The sequence below is a fragment of the Microchirus variegatus genome (assembly GCF_963457635.1).
Source record: "Microchirus variegatus genome assembly, chromosome: 4".
Lineage (NCBI taxonomy): Eukaryota > Metazoa > Chordata > Actinopteri > Pleuronectiformes > Soleidae > Microchirus > Microchirus variegatus.
This window is the reverse complement of record NC_139805.1, coordinates 2186413-2208599: the sequence shown is the minus strand read 5'-3', so window position 1 is coordinate 2208599 and position 22187 is coordinate 2186413. Positions and strand designations below refer to the sequence as shown.

Genomic DNA, 22187 nt, shown 5'->3' with positions numbered 1-22187 from the left:
AAAATAAATCAACATAAATTAAAAAGTGGTAGTGCCCCCTCATCTGCCTCATCTGGTGCAGAGAAACGGCCCTTTTATTTCCGCGCACCGCCCCTGCGCTGTTCGTCGCTTCTGCGTCTCCAAGCGGTCTCCAAGCTTCTGGATACAGTCGCGATGAAGTGCAGGTGATCGGAGTAGATCTGAGTAAAAGGTGGTGACAGACTCTGAAGATCAGAGCGCACTTTTCATTGTTTTCACTCCGTGGTCTCATTATTTATGTAGAAGACGCTTTAGCGCTGTAATTAAGAGAAGAACGGATGCATCGGATGAGCTGATGTCTTTAGTTAACTGCTCAAAAAGAGAGAGAATGTTCTCTGGTGTGAAGTGAATATCACGGGGAGTTCATAATCTGCCAAGTTTCGCTTTTGTGCAGAGACTTTCCAGCGTTTAATAGGTGCTGTTCCACAGTGTTCTAGCTCTGTTTTCGACCGCCGAATTATCGGTGCATCCCTAAATATAACATCTTTATTGACAAGAACGATGTAACCGTAATAATGACGGTTTTGATAGTTGATTGACTTATTGAGTTTCAATCAGGCACCTGGACAAGCGTGCGCTGCGCCGATAACATGGGGGAGCATGCGCCCTTGTTCCCCGGTATAGAAAAATCCGTGGAGTATAAAAAAAATATATTTAAAATAAATAAACAGGCTACACTAAGCCTGTGTTATAATACACTGGGGGAAACCCTGTACTCATTATCAAAACATTGTTGTAACAATGTTTAAAAATAGCTTCCTCACGACTCCCCGCCACAGTCTCTTTTATGACTTTGACCCAGAGTCAGAAGACACTGTTGCAAGTGAAACACCTCCACAACGGACGTTATTCTTCTTCTTCTGCGGTTCAATGTACGCAACCGGATGTGCCCGGACTAGTGCCAGGAGCAGGAGGATCTGCTGTTCAGGAGAACCGCTGTTTACGTAACCAGAAGGGAGATCTCGCTGAGCTCCGAGATTACAATAAACACAGCGTTCTCAGCAGTGGCTGAACTGTTTGTTTCGAACCGTCAGGGCTTCTTAAACAAGGTAATGACGCAGATACACACTAAAAAAACAGCGTTAATAGGAACTTCCGGTCTAGTTCCGCTTTAAACATGAGGTTCAGATTGACTTTGACTTTTTCAAAAGGTTATTAAAGACCTGAAGGCTGTTTCTGAAAAATGTGCTTTTCCCAAACGGTCAAATGGTTCCTTAAAGTTACAACTTGACTAATTTCAGGGGAATGTTTTTCATCTGTGGTCAATTTATGTTTAAATAAATAGAATAAATCAGTTTTTTAGTGACATGACTCCTCTGTAGTCCAAGTCCAGACTTGTTTTATGTGTTTTTTACATGTAGCTGCAGGATGTTGACTACTGAACAGCTTCTTCAGCTCTGTGTTGACACTGCCACCCAGTGGCTCTAAGTGGCATCTTTAGTTGGTGATGCCGTCCTTATTTTTTTCCCTCACCAAGATTATTTCGTGTCTTCCTTAAAGAGTATGGATTTTATTGCCATGTCATTGGTGCAGTTGTTTTTTTTTGGGAAGGGGGGGGGGGGTTACTCCTCCAGCGACAGCAGATGTGTGAGCAGATGTTGACACGGAGCTGTAGATTGTTATTTAACAATTTCATATGTGTGTCATCTGGAGTGTGTAATGATTTGGTTTGTGTGTTATAATCCCTCAGCCATTCCCCTGACTGCGTACGGACCAATGGCGGCAGCTGCAGCTGCAGCCGTAGTTAGAGGTACGTACGTGTGTGTGTGTGTGTGTGTGTGTGTGTGTGTGTGTGTGTGTGTGTGTGTGTGTGTGTGTGTGTGTGTGTGTGTGTGTCTGTGATATACTGAGACACACTACATGTCTATTTGTGCATATGTGTATGTTTGCTTCATGTAGTGAAGCCTGCTTGGACCAATAAAGAATATTTTTAGACACTGTGTGTGTGCGCGTGTGTGTGTGTGTGTGTGTGTGTACAAAGCCTTGAAGCTCGACTCCTTATCTCCTCCTCTGTCTCCTAGGCTCCACCCCTTCACGCACAGCTGGTTTCCTGGGCACCAGCAGCCCCGGACCAATGGCTGATCTGTACGCTGCAGCCAATCAGGACTCAGGTATCGGCAGCTACATCAGCGCCGCCAGCCCCGCCCCCAGCACAGGGTTCGGCCACGGTCTAGGGGTGAGTCTCTCTCAGGCGCACGCACGCACACACACACACACGTGCACCACGGATGCAGCCATGTATTCCTAATGCACTCAGCCTTTGTGTGTGTACCCTCAGGGCCCTCTGATTGCTACTGCGTTCACTAATGGCTACCACTGAGAAGACTCGGGTCACTGAAGACGGGAGGGCTTCTCTTCTGCTGATGAGTCAATCACAATACTGGCTGCCCACTGATGGCACAACCCGATTGGCCGGCCACAAGCTCTCACTGGGCCCCCCCCGTGGCTCCACCCACCGACTGAATATCTTTTTAAATCCTGAACTCTTGTTTTGCTGTACTAATCTCACTTCAACATAACGCCTCCATCTCTCCCTCTCTCTCTCTCTCTCTCTCTCTCCCTCTCTCTCTCTCTCTCTTTCTTTCTCTCCTCCTTTGTCCTCACATAGTCGAATAACTAGACTCCACCCGCCCATTTCTTTTGAAGCTGAGAAAAGGAAAGAAAAATCTCTAAGGAAACATTTCTTTGACAAAGACACAGAGGACTATTGAGTTTTTATCTTCATTATTATTATTATTATTATTATTATTGTTGTTATTATTATTATTATTGTTATTTTATTTCAATGTTATTGTCGATGTCATTTCATCACGAAATCATTGTAAGCTGTTACTGAAGTGGCTCAAAGGAGGAGGACAAAAACAAGCGTGTCTGGAAAAAAAACATTTTTAACAACGAAGAACAAATTCAACAGTAGTTTTTTTTTTTTTGTTTTTAACGCAAGGTTCACACAAACGTGGAAACAAAAAAAAACAACTAAAATGTATATTTTGCTAGTCTTTAAAAACAAAAACCTTTGTAATATTGTTATTAATAATGACAAAATAATGATAATCTGTAAGGTATTTTACTCTGTAATTGGTTTTAAAGCAATGTTTTTATGTCTTCCTGTAAGATATTGTACATAGATGTTGGGGGCGGGGTTTAGGGGGTTACTGAACCGGCTGGCATGCCATTGGTTGGTTTGGAAAGGGTTTATTAAGTGCAGGATGTCATCTACTACTTTGTGTGGTCATCTCACTACTTTTCAGTATGCATAATGGTATATGTGTACGTCGTTGGCCAGTTTCGCTCCAGCGTCGCCTGAGTAACTCAAACTGTTGACAGCTTCCAGGAGCTTTTCCTGCCATGTTTGCTCAGTTAAATAAGAAAAAAAAAAAATGCTTGTTGTTATGATGTCATCACTTTGTTTGCTTTAACTTCTTCTTTTAGTTTAAACACCCAGATTTCTTGTTGTATCTTCATGAAAACTACACCTTGATTATAGATGATGATGATGATGATGATGATGATGGAGGACTATGGAGGAACCATAACCTTAAACAGGAGAAATCAGGGGTTTACTGGGGGAGGGAGGGGGGGGGGGATGGTTGTGGTCAAGGGTTGACTTGACTTCCTCTTTTTTGAAAATATGATATATTTTTTTGTGCGATTCACTTCTTAATGTTTTGTTTTTTGTGTTTCATTTTTATTTTTTTTTTATGAAAACAAATGAAGGACATTCTCAGAGAAGCAATTGTAGAAAACATCACAGTCGTGTTCTGTCCTCGTATCACTATTGAAGGTGCATGTGGGTTGCGTCCGAGTGTGTGTGTGTGTGTGTGTGTGTGTGTGTGAGAGAGTAAGTGAGTGTTGCGCGCAAACATCAAAGGTGTAATATGGAACTACTTTTGGCAAACGATTTGAGCATTTTCGATTGCCTTTGTTTTTTGGTACTGAAAAAAAAAAAAAAAATCACCCTGTTCCATTTTGGCTCATCTGCTCCTCTCCCCCCTGCCTCTTTTCCCAATGTTTTAGTTTTAGTTTTGATACACTTGTGGTCCTCTGGAACTGACGTTTTTGTTAATATACAGTTGCTGCTCCGTGTGGCGGTGAATAGAGGAGGGGGTCTGGGCAGGGAAACCACAAATCGAACAGGGTCTCGCTCCCAGTCGGCTCTGACACAGGACTTCAGTACAGACGACACTGGCTGGCAGGAAGACCCCCCACCCCCCCCCCCCCCCCAAAAAAAAACAACAACAACCAAACAATAAAAAAAACAAACGCTGGGATGAATGAAACATTTGCAAAAAACAAGCAGGTTCTTTGCTGGGACTGAAATCTTCCTGACGCAGCCAGTGGTTCCTCTGTCAGACCACCTGGGACACGACATAAAACTACTGCTGGACACCAACACTGTAACTTTTTAACTTACAATAAAGCAATAAGTTATTTTTTACCTTACAAATGAGAATAGTACTATTATTGGTAATAGCAGACGACGTGTGGATAATTCTGCGGCATTAAGACTTATTTTCAGAAAAAAAAAAAGAAACTATATTTTTCTGTTTTAAGATCTTGTTCCCCTTGTATATTGATTTTAATGATGTCTTTTACCTTGTGTTGATGTAAGTAAAAGGGCCAACGCTTTGAATGAAGCTCGTCGCTCGACGTGAGCTCAGTTAAAGTTGAAGATTGGGGCTGTTCCTCTGCCAAGCTTTACAGCAAATGCTTTTCCTTTCTCCTGTTTTTTTTTTTTTTCTGACAGTTTCAATTCTAAAATCCTAATAAATTATTCTAAAGCATTTGACCACAATGTGTTTCTTCCCTCCCTTTTTCCTATACATTTTACTGACACACACACACACACACACATATATACAGTGGCAAGAAAAAGTATGTGAACCTTTTGGAATTTCAAATTTGTCATAAAATGTGATTTGATCTTCATCTAAGTCAAGGGTATTGACAAACATAATGTGTCTAATATAATCACACAAAAAAATTCGGTAACGCTTTCTTTTACAGTCCCCTAATTACCAGGTATTTACCTGGTAAATTCATGGTAACACCAAAGTGTTACTAGGTAATTACCAATGGTAATAAGAAAGTAAATACAGTGAAACTGTTGCCAAAATACTGGGCATTTACCTGGTAACTATATAGTTAATTATAGCGTGTTATTACTGCTGTTAATAAGAAGGTATGTACAGCTAAACTATGGCAAAACTATGGTAAATGTAAGTGTATTATTGGGTTATAAACTGGTAATAAGCAGGTACCTACAGTCCCCTAATTACTAGCTATTTACCCAAGGGGTAATCTAACAAACCTAACCCTAAAAATGTGTGTAATTACATGGAAACAAGCTTGGCTTTCTTTTACAGTACAGTTTTACTTTACTTACCGAGTACATTACCGTGCATTACCCAGTATTTTGGCAACGGTTTCACTGTATTTACTTATCTTATTACCCTTGGTAATTACCTAGCAACACTTTAGTGTTACCATGAATTTACCAGCTAAATACCAGGTTATTAGGGGACTGTAAAAGAAAGCGTTACCAAAAATTCTGATCTTTCATGTCTTTGTTGAGAACAACCAAAAAAACCTCACAGTGCTTGTGGAAAAAGTATGTGAACCCTTGAGTTAATGACCTCAAAAAAGCTAGTTGGAGTCAGGTTTTAACACACCTGGAGCCTCGTTAAGATAATAAGGTTGGAGGTGTGGCCAACAGCTACTTTGACTAATAAAAACCCCTCAAACTTTTGGAGTTTGCTCCTTACAAGAAGAGTGCGCTTATGTGAGCCATGGCTCACCAAAAAGAGGATCTACGATCAACAATTGTTGATTTACATAAAGCTGGCAAGGGTTTCAAAGTTATTTCAAAGACTTTAGAAAATTCACCAATCTACAGTTAGGCAAACGATCTACAAATGGAGACACTTTGGGACTGTTGCTACTCTACCAAGAAGTGGGCGCCCAGTCAAAATGACACCAAGAGCACAGCGAAGACTGATCAATGAGGTAATGAAACAACCCCCGAATGACAGCCAAAGATTTGAAGTCTTCATTGGAACTGGCTAATATCTCTGTTCATGAGTCTACAATACGTAAAACATCGAAACAAGCAGGGTGTCCACGGCAGGACACCACGAAGGAAGCCACTGCTTACTAAAAAAGAACATTGCTGCACGCCTGAAGTTTGCAAAAGAGCACATTGACACTCCACAGCGGTACTGGCAACATGTTTTGTGGGACTGATCAAACTAAGATTGAACTGTTTGGGAAAAACACACAGCACTACATCTGGCGTAGAAAGGGCATGGCATATCATCATGAAAACATCATCCCAACCGTAATGTATGGTGAAAGGAAACATCATGATTTGGGCCTGCTTTGCTGCATCAGGGCTAATTTGTAATCATTGAGTATATCAGACAATTCTTCAGGATAATGTGAGAATATCTGTACGTCAGCTGAAACTGTGTAGAAGGTGTGTGTGATGCAACAGGACAACGACCCAAAACGACGGAGCAAGTCCACAACAGAATGGCTTCAGAAAAACCAAAATTCGCCTTTTGGAGTCAGAGCCCAGACCTCAACCCAATAGAGATGCTATGGATTGACTTGAAGAGGGCCATACACATGAGACGTCCAAAGAATATGACAGTGCTAAAGCAGTTCTGCCAGGAAGAATGGGCTAAAATTCCCCCTCAACGATGTGCGGGTCTGATCCACAGCTACAGGAAGAGCCTGGTTGAAGGTATTGCTGCCAAAGGGGGGGGGGGGGGGGGGGGGTCAACCTGTTATTAATTCCAAGGGTTCACATACTTTTTCCACAAACACTATGAGGTTTTTGTTGGTTGTTCTCAACAAAGACATGAAAGATCAGAATTTTTTGTGTGTTATTATATTAGACACATGATGTTTATGTCAATATCCTTTACGTAGATGAAGATCAGATCACATTTTATGACAAATTTATTCAGAAAAGCATGAAATTCCAAAGGGTTCACATACTTTTTCTTGCCACTGTATATATATAAATATATAGATATCTATATATATATAGATATCTATATAGATATAGAGATATATAGATATATATCTCTATATATAGAGATATATATATATATATATAGATATATATATATAGATATATATCTATATATATATAGATATATATCTATATATATATATAGATATCTATATATATATATATATATATATATATAGACATATATATATAGACATATATATATATATAGACATATATATATATATATATATATATATATATAGACATATATATATGTCTATATATATATATATATATATATATAGACATATATATATATATATATATATATATATAGACATATATATATATATATATATATATATATGTCTATATATATATATATATATATATATATAGACATATATATATATATGTCTATATATATATATATGTATATATATATATGTCTATATATATATATATATATATATGTCTATATATATATAGATATATATATATATCTATATATATATAGACATATATATATATAGACATATATATATATATAGACATATATATATATATATATATAGACATATATATATATATATATAGACATATATATATATATATATATATATAGACATATATATATATATATAGACATATATATATATATATATATATATATATATATATATATATATATATATATATATATATATATATATATATATATATATATATATATATATATATATATATAGACCTATTGATGTCACAATAAATCACACATTTCAAGGTAAAGCTCTCTAAGCTGAAAACTGCTCATGGTTTTACCGAGACTTAAGGAGAAACCGCTCAGCTGTGTGGTTCAGTATCAGTGAGGACAGACAACTCTTGTTTGTTTTCATCATCATGTGACCTGTAGATGTTCAAGTCCATTATGTTTTGCTCATAATTCTGCATCAATAAAATCACCTAAATTTAAAATGTTTGTACTTGGTTTAAAAACTACAGTAGAATAGAATTAAATAGAATCACTCGACCATAAAAGTGTAAACAGGTGACGCACACATGTATCTAGGATTCATTTACTACAGACATAAACTATGGAAGAATTACAACATTGTTTAAAATTGTTAGCAGGTTTGTTTATTGTTTGTTCATGTTCTGTCTCAACTCTTACTGCAAATACAGTATATGCAAATGTGATGAAATTATTAACACGATTATTCAAATTTACCAGGATATTATTTTTCATGCATACAGTATATACATATTGTGCATGTAAAGCATATCATATACATTATGCATTTCATACATACTTTTTTTAATTAAAGGTACAATATGTAGTATTTATGGGTTTATATAACCCAAAATCCACTTTTTTATACATATTTTGTGCTCTTGCATTGTCTAGTCACTGTATAATAGTTTTTGTTTCATTTTCGTAGTGTTTCAAAAAGTCATGTAAAATAACATGGCCGCGGTTGCATAGCCACTGTTAGCAGCGAGACGCTATGTTTCTACCGGAGCCTGTAAGGACAAACGCGAGAGAACAAATCAAGCGTCTCTTTACTTGTAGCTGAAGTCCCGCCTCCTCTCTCTCCGCTTCGTCTGCTACGGTAGCTCCGCCCTCTCCCTCACCTCACGAACCTCATCTGTTGACACGGAGAAAGACGACGAGGACGACATTTGACCAGCTGAGGACACCGTAGCGCTCAGGGAAGGGAGGGGGTGAGCAGAGCAGCAGGTCTTTGTTGTAAATTTCAGCCTCTCCTCTAGATGGCACTATAAACTACTTATTTCCCCTTTAAGAAAAGTTTTGGAATCCTTGATTTTAAGTATACTTTTTCTCTCTCTCCTTTTTGTTTTTAGTTTTTGCTACAGTGCTGAGCTGGTTTAAATATTTTAGAGTTTAAGGTATGATTAGTGAGCTAAAATCTCATTATATCCACATCTCTAATTAGACCTGGTTGTGATGACATATTTCCTGTAATCTTGTGGGACTGTCTACCTTATGAATTATTATGTGGGATCATCACCAGCTACACCTCAAAACTTCTGCCTTCTTCGACACAGTATATTTTGCACACTAAAAGTAACACCAAATCTGATAAGGACACGTTATAATCTGTGTTAAATACAAATTTAACGCACATTTTGTGTTAAATTGAACTCAATTAAGGGTTAAACATAACATACTCTTTTGCGGTTACTTTAACAATGCCACACTAGTTATTTGTGTTTAAGTATCACAACAATATGATGCAACAGTGTCTGTATTTCTCAAATAATTATAAATAAACAAAAATCTCCATCGCTACAGAAACCCTACATTTGTCGTAAACGGCAGATACTTCATTCTTGAGAACAAGCCTTTTATATGTAATTTAGCCTGGGGCTACATTTACGTAGGCCAGGATATGGATATAGATATAGATATAGATATAGATATAGATATGTATCCTGCCTGGCAGACTTAATGGGCTTACAGTTTTTGTTATTTGGATTTTTGTATTGTATGTAGTGTGTATGTAGGCTAGCTTCACACATCCAGCCTAGCGTCCTTGTTGATGACGACGGTTGTGTGTGAGGTCCACTGTAGCTCCCTTGTGTTTGAAAAAGGGAAATGTGAGCAGGAGGGATGTGCTGCACTCTACAGTCTCACCATTAGAGGGCAGCACATATTACATACTGAGCCTTTAAAGGTCACATAGAGTGGTCCTGTTGCACATATTATATGTTAGTTATGGAGGTCTACTTACATACATTAACCTGTTTTTATGGTCAAAAACCTCCTAGTTGCTGTAAACGAGCCGATAGAAATCCTCTTTTTTGATGGTGTTCATCAGCTGCGATGTTTCAGAGTGAACTTTCACCCCCAGAAGACAGAGTGTCTTGTGATTGGCCAGTACCCGGAAGTGACATATTCAGCACACCCGCTCTCAGAAGCGCAGCGCCCCCCTCTGGAACGGTGGATGCACTGCTCCTCATTATCAAAACATTGTTTTAACAGTGTTTAAAAATAGCTTCTTCACGACTCCCCGCCACAGTCACTTTGACGACCTTTGACCCGGAGTCAGACCCAGAGTCAGAAGACACTGTTGCTCGTGAAACACCTCCACAACGGACCTTATTCTTCTTCTGCGGTTCAATGTACGCAACCGGATGTGCCCGGACTAGTGCCCGGAGCAGGACGATCTGCTGTTCAGGAGAACCGATGTTTACGTAACTATTACGGGATTTTCAGTGATCTCATTGAGCGCCGAGATTACAATAAAACACAGTGTTCTCAGCAATGGCTGAACTGTTTGTTTAGAACCGTCAGGGCTTGATAAACAAGGTAATGACGCAGATACACACTAAAAAACAGCGTTAATAGGAACTTCTGGTCGAGGTCCGCTTTAAATCAAATTCTTTACCACGTTTAAGAATTGTGATGACTCGCCAAGTGTACAAACACAAAAGCATAAGAGTAAATGTGCAACCAGCAACTGCTTCTGATAGTTTTCACTTTGCTTCCCTCTGTTTTTTTTGATTGCAAAAGGCTCCACACAGTTCACACGTTCAGTTGCAAATGTGAGCAGAACCTAATCTTCGCACACTGGGTGTTAGGTCAGTCGCAGTCATACATGTGACACTGCCTCGGAACTGAGGAACCTTATTTCCATATTCCTGTGCATTTGCCAGCAGCAGTAAACAGAGTCTGATCTCTCACGCGTCTCCTCAGGGCAGAGACCTGGACAGAGTCCAGCAGAGTTAGGGATCCTGTCCTCGCTCTCACCTCAACTTAATATGTTTCCCAGCTTTGAAGGAGGAGGAGCAGTGGAATCAGTGTGCAACATAGAAGATATTTGAACATTCAAGGGTTCTCAACTTGGATTTTTCTGTTCTTTTTTCCCCCCCTTTTTTTTTAATTTGGTCTTTTAATCCTCCAGACTGTGTGTCACTGTGATCTGTTACGATGGCTGTTATAGATGGAGTTATTAATTCGCAAGAAAAAGGTTCCTTAAGCGGGAGCGAGTGTTTTGACCACGGTTCGATAGAGGAGCAGGAACCTCCGCCTCCACTCCGCAGTTACCTGTTTTTGACTATCTTCACCTGCTTCTGTCCTGCATACCCCGTCAACATTGTGGCTCTGGTTTTCTCCATCATGGTGAGCGTGAACTGTGTGATTTCCATTGGCTAAAATGACATCATCTAATCATAGATCCTCCTTCAATTTCAACGTTGGGAAGTGAAGCATTTCAGTAGATCTATCTGTGCTTATTTATCAATGTAACTCTTGTCTGAACTACATCAAAAACACATATCATTTTAGATCAGTATTTCCCTTATTTTGTATATGGTGACCCACCTTTTATATATTAGTGTTTTAGTTTCCAAGCGATCTTTTAGTGAAGTCATTTTATGCATGTGATTTAACACATATACACATGCACCTTTATGGGTCTATGGGTCCTGACCCAGTGTTTGGGAAATCGCTGTTTTAGATGATATTTTAAAGGCTCAGTGTGTGATATGTATAGGTTTAGTGTGTATGATGTTTATTTATGGAAGTAAATCTGTGCCATCTGAGTTTGAATTCGAATTTCTAACACTGAATTTTTTTGCATCGAATTTAGACTTTGAATTTTATTATTATTAAAATTCAGTCTCAAAAAATTCACTTGCAAAAATTCAGTTGCAAAAAATTCACTTGCAAAAACATCAGTTAATATCCGGGTCACCAGACAGAAGCAATCGATCCCTTTTTGAGACATCAAATTTTTGCAACTGAATTTTTGCAAGTTAATTTTTTGAGACTGAATTTTTTGAGACATTGAATTTTTTGCAACTGAATTTTTTGAGACATCAAATTTTTTTACACTGAATTTATTTCAACGTCGAAAAAAAAAATGAATGGCAAAAAAAAAACAGTGCTTGAAATTTGATGGTTTTTAAAATTCAAAGTCTAATTTCGATGCAAAAAAATTCAGTGTTAGAAATTCGAATTCAAACTCAGATGGCACAGATTTACTTCCATATTTATTGGCAGATATGTGTGTCTTTGCTTTGAAATTTGGTTTCAATAGCCTTTAAATAAGCTACTGTATATGAACTTTAGACATGGGCCTTGCTTTACAGTGGCTGACATCTTGCCCCACCATCTTTCTACAGCAGCCAGATCATACGTTTCATGTTTTGAAGCATTATCTCGCTACATGCAATGACAATGAACAATGACGTTCTTTCTTGTATGTGAAGGCCACTGAAATACTCATGTTTTGATATTGTGCCTCTCAGACACAGACGACTCTCCATCCCTGACACGCTCAACCACAGCCACAACCCAAGGCACATGTTTAATTCTTCACTTTAAATATGAAAGTGCAAATGAATACTAGGCCAGTTTTGTGATTTTACCGCCAACAAACAAGAGTGACACTGGTTTGGTGTAAATAACACAACTGTAATTAATGCAGTTTATAGTGTTACATTTGTATCAATAATAGTATAAGGCACTGGCTTCTCCCACATCAAATTTGCACTGCTCTCTGCAGACATTGTCAAGTTTTTTTTTTTGCAGCATTCAATTGCTGAATCTGCACGTGTAAAGCCCAATTTATAGTCCTGCGTAAAGTGCTCTGCGTAGCCTACACAGAGTCCTCTGCGTCGACGCAGAACCTGTTGTAGAGTCTCTGCGTCGTCTCCGGCTGCACGGAATATTTTTTAAGTGTCCGTCACTCGCTCAAGGGACAACGGAGACGGCAAGAGCTGCGATTGGTCCTCAGGACAGGCCGAGCTAAGCTGCTCTGTGCCGGCTCACAGTGAGCACCGAGCGTCCACAGAGGGCGGAGCTGATCCCCGCCGATAACGTCGCTGCCGAACTATAAATACGTCATATCTTAACACACACAGCACATGTTTAGACTCTAAATGGCCAATTTCTCGCCTCAAATTATCTTAAAACTGCGTTCCGGGACACAGAGAAGTGACAAACGGCCACTGTTTCAACAACAACAGTCTTTCTCCCTCGGACGCCATTGCTCACTGTAGCCAAAAGCACAACAACCTTGCGCAGCGACCCCTACTGATCGGGCGGGAAATTGCAGCGCCTATCCGTCACCACGACGCAGAAGTATAAAGGCTCGAGTGGTCTACGTGGTGACGCAGACGGATAACGCATTACGCAGTCGGAGAGAAGTATAATGTGGCCTTAAGTTTAGTAAATCAGCCAATAGGAGCGCCCACTTCCTGTGTGAAGTGCTGTGTGACTGGTCAAATCCTTTCATGACGCTGTAAACAGTCTAGAGATGGTGCAGAACTGTCTCAGATCACTTGATTTGCATTATGCTGAAATAAGGAAAAGAAATCCTGCCTACTGTACCTTTAAATAAAAACTTTCTAGGTGTGAGTAAATAATAACTTTCTTCAAAGTAAAATTCTCAAAGCCACTAACAGGTTTTTGTATTTTTTTTTTATTATGTATGTAACAGTGATTTCTTATCCTCAGTCCAGAAACAGTTATTATGATGGTGACTATGATGGGTCCTGGCGTCTGGGCAGGAACGCTCTCTATGTTGCTATAGCCTCCATCATCATCGGCATCCTCATCATCGCCATCTTCTGCATTGTTCACTTTACCACAGTGAGTCCTCTTTTTTTTTTTTTGTCGGAGCTCACTCACACAACCATTGAGACTCACACAACAAACCGGGTCATAATTAGGAGTCACATCATTTTACTTTACTTTTGTGTCTCTTTGATTAACATTTCTTGTAAGTTTTTGTTCACCCGCAGTCCTTGTTTTGAGAACAGTGCCTACAATATATGTATATATATACATATATATATATATATATATCACATATAATATATATCATGATGGCTAAGTTATTTGAAATTGCTGCAATTATTTTTTTTAACTCTGAATGAAAGATTATTATTAATATTATTATGATAAAACCAAAAAACACAAACTTTCTGTTTTTATTCAAGCGTGTCTGCAATTTGCTGTTCACTACGGTGGCCCAGAGGTGTCAGGACAAATACAAAAGCCACAACACGAATGCAAAAGCCACAACACAAATACAAAGGCCACAACACAAATACAAAGGCCACAACACAAATTCAAAAGCCACAACACAAATACAAAAGCCGTTCACTTCCGTTGTGGCTTTTGCATTTGTGTTGTGGCTTTTGCATTTGTGTTGTGGCTTTTGCATTTGTGTTGTGACTTTTGCATTTGTGTTGTGGCTTTTGAATTTGTGTTGTGGCTTTTGTAATTGTGTTGTGGCTTTTGCATTTGTGTTGTGGCTTTTGTATTTGTGTTGTGGCTTTTGCATTTGTGTTGTGGCTTTTGTAATTGTGTTGTGGCTTTTGTATTTGTGTTGTGGCTTTTGCATTTGTGTTGTGGCTTTTGTATTTGTGTTGTGGCTTTTGCATTCGTGTTGTGGCTTTTGCATTCGTGTTGTGGCTTTTGCATTCGTGTTGTGGCTTTTGCATTCGTGTTGTGGCTTTTGCATTTGTGTTGTGGCTTTTGTATTTGTGTTGTGGCCTTTGTATTTGTGCTGTGGCTTTTGCATTCGTGTTGTGGCTTTTGTATTTGTCCTGACACCTCTGGGCCACCGTAGTGAACAGCAAATTGCAAAAAACTATCAAAAAATAATAAAAAATAAAGTCAGGAGGACTTGAATGCAGGACACACTACAAGGGGGTTCAGGCAAAAAAATCATAGGGGCCAGAGGGAAAAGTAAAAAACATACAAAAACAATGCAATCAGAGATGACCGACAAATAACATGAAAACCACCCACAGTTACACACTGCAGCTGTAAACACATTCAGTTAAACACTTTCATCTTTATTTTCCAGATGGATTTTTAAACACTGTGCAAAGAGGACGCATCAAACCTCTGTTGATCTCTAGATGAAGTTCCGGTGGTTGGATCATACAACGGCCAATGAAAAGACTCGACTCATGTTTGCTTCAATCTGTGCATCACTTCATCTCTTTTGTTCCCCAAATGTGACAAATGTATACAACTTGAGTAATTTATATCAATTATGCTTTTAACAAGGCAGCTTTCCATAATGTGTGTGTGGGGAACCACAACGACAAAAACAACAACATCGTCACATTTGAATGTTACATATCTAAAATGATTAGGTTTGTTTGAAATATTTGCCTCCACTGAGGAATGGCGTTTAGGCTAAAGTAGAACCCGTAACATATTTATGTAGATACAGCTTGGCTGAATTTAAAGTGTCCTTCATGGAGGTAAATGCTTACTGAGTGTCATTGTAGTGAGTAACGTTCATATTTTGTGTTTTTTTTTATTATGATACCGTGATTATTTTTCTTTGTGGAAGGAAACATAATATAACTTTGTATGTAACCCTGTCTGACTTGGGAATTTCTGTTCACTGCATGAATTGTAATCATCTCTACAGCACCAGAGTTTACTTAGAAAACAAACTCGTCTTTGGGGTCTATGTTCCTGGAGTTATGTGAATGAGCTCGGCAGTCGGACATTGGCTCTTACTGATAACATGGACAGGGACAGAAGAAGGAAAATTAGCCACTTAAAAAAAGCTAAACATATTAATAGCTTAATAAAGCTATGTCTGCTGAAGTCTATAATATCTCTGCCACTTGTTTAACACTTTTACTGACGGGAAACTGATGTTTTTATTTTTCTTTCACCAAAGCCCAAAGAGAAAATCAGTCAATTTAGATCACATCTCACAGGGTTCCTCGATCCACCCCTTGAAACCCTTTATTCAGATTTTCCACACAAAATCCAACCAAACCAGGCAGCAGTAGACAAGCGGCTTCTGTGTCTTTGGTTCGGGAGAGTGAGTGGTGTGCAAACTATAGTTTGCAGCTCAAAGAGGCTGTCTAATGTGAGATAGAGTGGCAAAGTGTATTCAGACCCAAGGCAGACCGGATGCAGATTTGATTAGGTTTTTCCTTCTGCCGTGTTATCAGTGAGAACGATTCTCTGGGTCTCAAGCTTGTTCACGATTAAGTCAATAATGTGTCAATACATCACACAAACACACCTGAAAAAACTGACTGGAGCTACACTGTTTTCTGTGTGGACTGGCTCACCACATTCATTCATTCATTCATTCATTTTCTACTGCTTTATCCTCCACCATTAAGGTCGTGGAGCCAATCAGCTGAAGGGGTGAAGGGGGTCTCACCCTGGACGGGTTTGCCAGTCCATCACAGGGAAACACTCACACCTACAGTCAATTTAGGGCGTCTAATTAATCAGCATATTTTTTGGACAATGAGAGGAAGCCAGAGTACCTGGAGAACGCCACACAGAAGAAAAGCCCTCACTTCTTCCTGCTTCCGGCCCAAGCCTTTATGGTGCTGTCTGCACCGATCCAGTGTCACTTTGTGTTGGCAGTAAAATCAAAAAAGTGGCCTTGGAATAATTTGCACGTCCGTATTCAAAGTTAAGCACTAAGTGTGGTGATAGTGAACTGAAATGTAGGCGTGAGCAGGATAAATTGTGAAGTTCAAGCCTCTTTCTTCAGACTTCCCTCCGAAAGCTATGGCTCCAGAGCACAGGAACGCACAATGCTTTGGTTTCACGCAGATTCACGAGCACTGCACAGCATCTGTAACTTTTGGTACAAATACACTCACAAAGACAAACATTTACCCTGCCAGCCCAGTAGAAACAGGGACACCATGTCATCACCCTGACACACATGGGGGGGGGGGGGATGTGCAGGTGGCAGTGGTTTGATTGATGCATCACGATCCAATTCATTATTTCGGAGCGTTCAGTATGATTGGATAGTGTTTCTACAGGCCTGTGTGTTACACAGCTCACTGACATGATTCATTTTTTTGTGAAATGCATAGAGGATTTTAAGCTATATAGTAAAAAATGCTCCAGACAATGATCTCCCACCCGACCATTAAATTAAAGAGACCAAGTTTAATGACTTGCAAATGTGCACTAAATGAACAATCTTCAACTCCTAATCACTTAAGGTCAACACTATAACTATATCTAGATTTCTTTAATATGTTAAACTCTTTTTCTTCTCCACATTAAACTGTATAAATGTAAACTAACCATCACATCACAGAATATCTCTCTCTGAGACAATACAATATGTTGTTTTTTATTGTCTTTTTTAACTGTAATTTGATGTGTTTTTGTTTTTAAAGCACTGTAAACTCAGATTTAGGATTGAATGTACTTTGTTTTGAGTTCCACTTTACAGTTAACTCACTGACAACTCTTGTGGAAGCACTTGTGTACAATCTGATCTGCCAGCGAGTTCAATATGTCACAGTATATCCCTGACTAAATATAGCAGATTTCCCCCCCCCCCCCCCCCCTCCGTGCTGCAGGTGGTCCAGCCCGTCATGGGCTCGAGCAAAACTGATCCTGTTGTGAGGAAAGTGAGACACTGAGAGTTTCATAAGGAAGTGACGAGGAATTCAAGCCGGAGGCTCCTGATCGTGTGTGTCACAACTTTTCTTTCACTCACTTCACGAAGCTCCGAAGCTTCTGAATGTGCAAAAGTTCACTCATGCTCAGCACAGACAAAAATAAAATGTACTTCGTATCGGAGTTGTACTCTGAGCCTTTTTCTGTGTAATTCGAGGCTGTTTTAACGCACTTAGACAAAACTGGTTTTGAGCGGCGATCTTGTACGATTACGTCGCGTTACTTGAAAAAGAAAGGGTCGGTGTTTGCAGTGCCACAACTCTGATGTGACTCCAAAGGGAGAGAAGAAGATGAAATGAATTATAGGTGGAAGCGACTTGAAAGCACTTGGAGGGATTATGGAGGTAGACTTTGTGACGGGGAAGAGATTATACCACACAATATGAACTCCTTTGTAATGAACATTTCCCTCAAACAAATTCAATCAACAACATTTTCAACCATCTTTTTCAAGTCACACATGTGAGTCCCAGCTGATTTGACTCTTATGTTTGAGGACAGTGGATTATTTTCTCTCTCTCTCCAGCGTCAGCTCACCTGATGCTGTGCTGTGTGTGTGTGTGTGTGTGTTGCTTTCTTGCTGCAGCACGTCTGGAGAGTCACACGCACAAACTGCTCATAAATAGGCCACTCAAACCTGCTGCTTCCATTAGCACCACAGAGAGACTCCATGTCTACATATTCCATGACACGTTCCACCACTGGGAGCAGCAGTTTGATCCAGCTTGAATAAACGAAAGAGGATAATGAGGTAAAGCAGGCGAGGGAAACACAAACAGCCGTTTATTCATTATGGAATGGAATAAAAAAAGGGAATCAGAGACCAAACCACTAATATAATAATAATGTACACTGACTTAAACGTAAAGGTGAAGTAAGTAGTTTATAGTGCCATCTAGAGGAGAGGCTGAAATCTACAACAAAGAACTGCTCCTCTGCTCACCCCCTCCCTTCCCTGAGCGCTACGGTGTCCTCAGCCGGTCAAATGTCGTCCTCGTCGTCTTTCTCCGTGTCAGCAGATGAGGTTCGTGAGGCGAGGGAGAGGGCGGAGCTACCGCTGCCGTAGCAGACGAAGCGGAGAGAGAGGAGGCGGGACTTCAGCTACAAGTAAAGAGACGCTTGATTTGTTCTCTCGCGTTTGTCCTTACAGGCTCCGGTAGAAACATGGCGTCTCGCTGCTAACAGTGGCTATGCAACCGCGGCCCGCGACCATGTTATTTTACATGACTTTTTGAAACACTACGAGTATGAAACAAATACTATTATACAGCGACTAGACAATGCAGGAGCACATAATATGTATAAAAAAGTGGATTTGGGGTCATATAAACCCATAAATACTACACAGTGTCCCTTTAAGTAGACCTCCATAACTAACATATATTTGCAACCACTCTATGTGACCTTTAATTAAAAATGAATTAAAATTAAATGCAATTGAATATTTATTATCATTTAAAAAAGGTGATGATAACTGCAATAACTGCCGCAGAATTCAGCCCTCAGATTTGACGCTGACTTTCTCTCATCATCACTGAATGTTGGTTCAGGTTCAAATCAGGTTTTAAATGATCACTTATCAGTAGGCCTTAACATGTTTTACCCTCTCATAAGTTATCTAGGGCTCACATGAGAATACCACATTGTATTGGTTAACTTGTTGTCTGAATTTCTATTATATTTCTAAATTTGCTGTTAAAGTACATATAATTGTCATCAATGTTTTACGTTGCCTTGACATGAATGAAGAATTCAACAATTATTCAACTCAACTATTGCGTGACAACCTGAAACTTTTGCTCTTTTGCAGATTTTTTTTGCCGATGTCCGTTTAGGGGCTCTGTAGATGTAGAAGAATGTATATAAAGAAAAAAAAAAAACGTATATTGCCAATAATTTTGTATTTTTACAACCATGCAAATAAATATATATTATAAATGTCATGGACAAGTGTCACAACACGCATATACAATTTGTAAAACTGAGGTTAATTTGGAGTCGACAGGAAAGCGGTCAGGTCAGATTTTAGATGAATTAGTGGGATTGCAAACCCCCCAAACATCAACCATTTAAAAAGTCTTCTTATCCCACCATGTTTGGCTCGAAACTTGAAAATGTCCAGCTCAATTAGGACATTATTTCCTGATCCACTTTCATAATTTCACAATTTGAGAAACATTCAGTGTTTTTTGCACAAACTCTTTCAAAAACACTAATCTTCAGCTTCTTACTCGCTCCACATACTCAAACGTAGACACGTTCCAAACTCAAAGTAGGACATTATTCAGTCCGTTCAGAATTTTAGAATATTTAATCCTTTCCAAAATATTCAACTTCAGACACACTAATGTTATACTACGTACAGGTTTCATATACTTCAACAATGTTAGAAGCTTTCATGACCTTCACAGATTTTTCCATAATTAGAGTTGGTGCATTTGCGTGTATTGCAGTTTAAAGTTGTCTGAGAGGGTGTTCAGCTCTTTAAAAAGACATTCTCTTAAACTTCACAAATTTCACTTCTTCATACATGATTTTCTACCTGAACATAGACACAATTGTCACGTGACGACCAAAGCACAGGGACTTACATACAATTGAATTGTACAATTGAAACTTACATTTCTCTGTCTTCACAAAACTTATATCAGGTTTCATTAAAATAGCAGGAATTGACATTGTTGCATTCGAAGAAACAAAATCCCCACCTTCTAACATCCCTGAGGTTATTTGTCATGTTCAACACGAGTCAGTGTGTTACAAGTGCAGTTAAGTGGTGCGTTAAGAAATGAAAAGGCAGGAACATAAACTAAATAATTCAAAATAAAACGGGAAAAAAGATGAGGTCAGATACAACAAACAAGTAGAACCAGGAGAACACAAAGGACAAACGGGACAGTCTGACAGGAAGTGGAAGAGGAGAGAGCGGAATATAAAGTAAACTGAGAAAACAAGAAACAGGTGTAACTAATAGAACACAGAGGAAAGTAATCTGCAAACCAGAAACACCACAGGAACTGAGAAGAAGGGGAACAAGACATGAATACAAAATAAAACTAAATAAACAAAAATAAAAATGATAAGGGCCTGGTTTCATTCATGGGCACAACAATGATAAAAACACTGCTGTTGATGCAGTGGGACAGTGAATATGATTGTCATGTGACAAAACTGTCACAGTCTATTTGTAGCCTGTGATCTGAACCATCACACTGACACCTCTCACTTTGATTCACTACAGATTACTACATACAGACACTATTAACTGGATGTGATCCAATTATGGTGTTGACTTTGGTGAAATTATACCATTAATCTGTGTTCGTGAAATGTTACGAAAACGATAAGACGCTCTGGAATATGTTTGTTTGTCTCTGGAGAATCTTCTCTGGAGGAGAAAGGTGTGAAGTATCCATTAGCGCCGCTGTTTGTCCTCTTTGTGACGGAACGACCTTTGAAAACACATACGGCTGCAGAATCATTGCAGCAAACTGGGTCACGACCACGGCTCGTGCACATTACGATCCATCTTCTGCTCTGCATAGTGTCATCACACACATAATGGATGGTGTCGTATAGATGTACCTTATAAGCTTGACCAGCCATTTTATTAGATACACAGGGGACATAACAAAGTGTAGACGATGCATTTTGCCCCTCAAACAGCCCCTCGCTTGATATTGTCTTTTTCAAACCATTCTCTGCAGAGATGGTTAAACATGAACATCCGTAGTTTCTGAAATACTCACAACAACCACATTTTTAAGGCGTAAAGACGTGATTATCCCGATCATGTCTACATGAATGAATGCACTGAGTTGCTGTTATGGGCCATTGAAGTGTACTTAAAGCGGAACTCGACCGGAAGTTCCTATTAACGCTGTTTTTTTAGTGTGTATCTGCGTCATTACCTTGTTTATGAAGCCCTGAAGGTTCTAAACAAACAGTTCAGCCATTGCTGAGAACGTTGTGTTTTATTGTAATCTCGGGGCTCAACGAGATCTCTGAAAATCCCGTAATAGTAACATAAACAGCGGTTCTCCTGAACAGCAGATCCTCCTGCTCCAGGCACTAGTCCGGGCACATCCGGTTGCGTACATTGAACCGCAGAAGAAGAATAACGTCCGTTGTGGAGGTGTTTCACGAGCAACAGTGTCTTCTGACTCTGGGTCTGACTCCGGTTTAAAGTCATAAAAGGGACTGTGGCGGGGAGTCGTGAAGAAGCTATTTTTAAACACTGTTAAAACAATGTTTTGATAATGAGGAGCAGTGCATCCACCGTTCCAGAGGGGGGAGCTGCGCTTCTGAGAGCTGGTGTGCTGAATAGTACTGGCCAATCACAACACACTCTGTCTTCTGGGGGTGAAAGTTCAGTCTGAAACATCGCGGCTGATTAACAGCGTCAGAAAAGACAGATTTCAATCGGCTCATTTACAGCAACTAGGAGGTTTTTGACCATAAAAAACAAGTTAATGTATGTAAGTAGACCTCCATAACTAACATGTGCAACAGGACCACTCTATGTGACCTTTAATAAAGTGGTCAGTGAGTGTGTACTGTATATATCATCATCTTCTGATGTGGAAAAAATGTACATTTAAATAAAACAAAACAATTGCTAACATTTTAAATCATATATGACGTCATTTTAAGACATTTGCAGCGGCATACGATCAAATAATAATAACAGCGGCG

The 22187-nt window shown here is 39.3% G+C and overlaps 2 protein-coding genes across 2 annotated transcripts in view; both read left to right on the top strand.

Annotated features, from left to right (window-relative positions):
* LOC310925629 (RNA-binding protein Musashi homolog 1-like) overlaps nt 1-3531 on the top strand; it is a 37801-nt gene extending 34270 nt beyond the window's left edge. Inside the window, exons 12-14 of the mRNA XM_083887616.1 lie at nt 1709-1768; nt 2040-2194; nt 2297-3531. Of these exons, the coding sequence (XP_083743742.1) occupies nt 1709-1768; nt 2040-2194; nt 2297-2338 (257 nt within the window). The 3' untranslated portion in view covers nt 2339-3531. The remainder of the gene's footprint in view (nt 1-1708; nt 1769-2039; nt 2195-2296) is intronic.
* Nucleotides 3532-10836: 7305 nt separating this feature from the next.
* Nucleotides 10837-17598, top strand: LOC310926515 (transmembrane protein 233). The gene is made up of 3 exons (XM_083888661.1): nt 10837-11183; nt 13524-13658; nt 14884-17598. The coding sequence occupies exons 1-3, from the start codon at nt 10992-10994 to the stop codon at nt 14893-14895; spliced, it is 339 nt and encodes a 112-aa protein (XP_083744787.1). The 5' UTR covers nt 10837-10991; the 3' UTR covers nt 14896-17598.
* The last annotated feature ends 4589 nt before the right edge of the window (nt 17599-22187 follow it).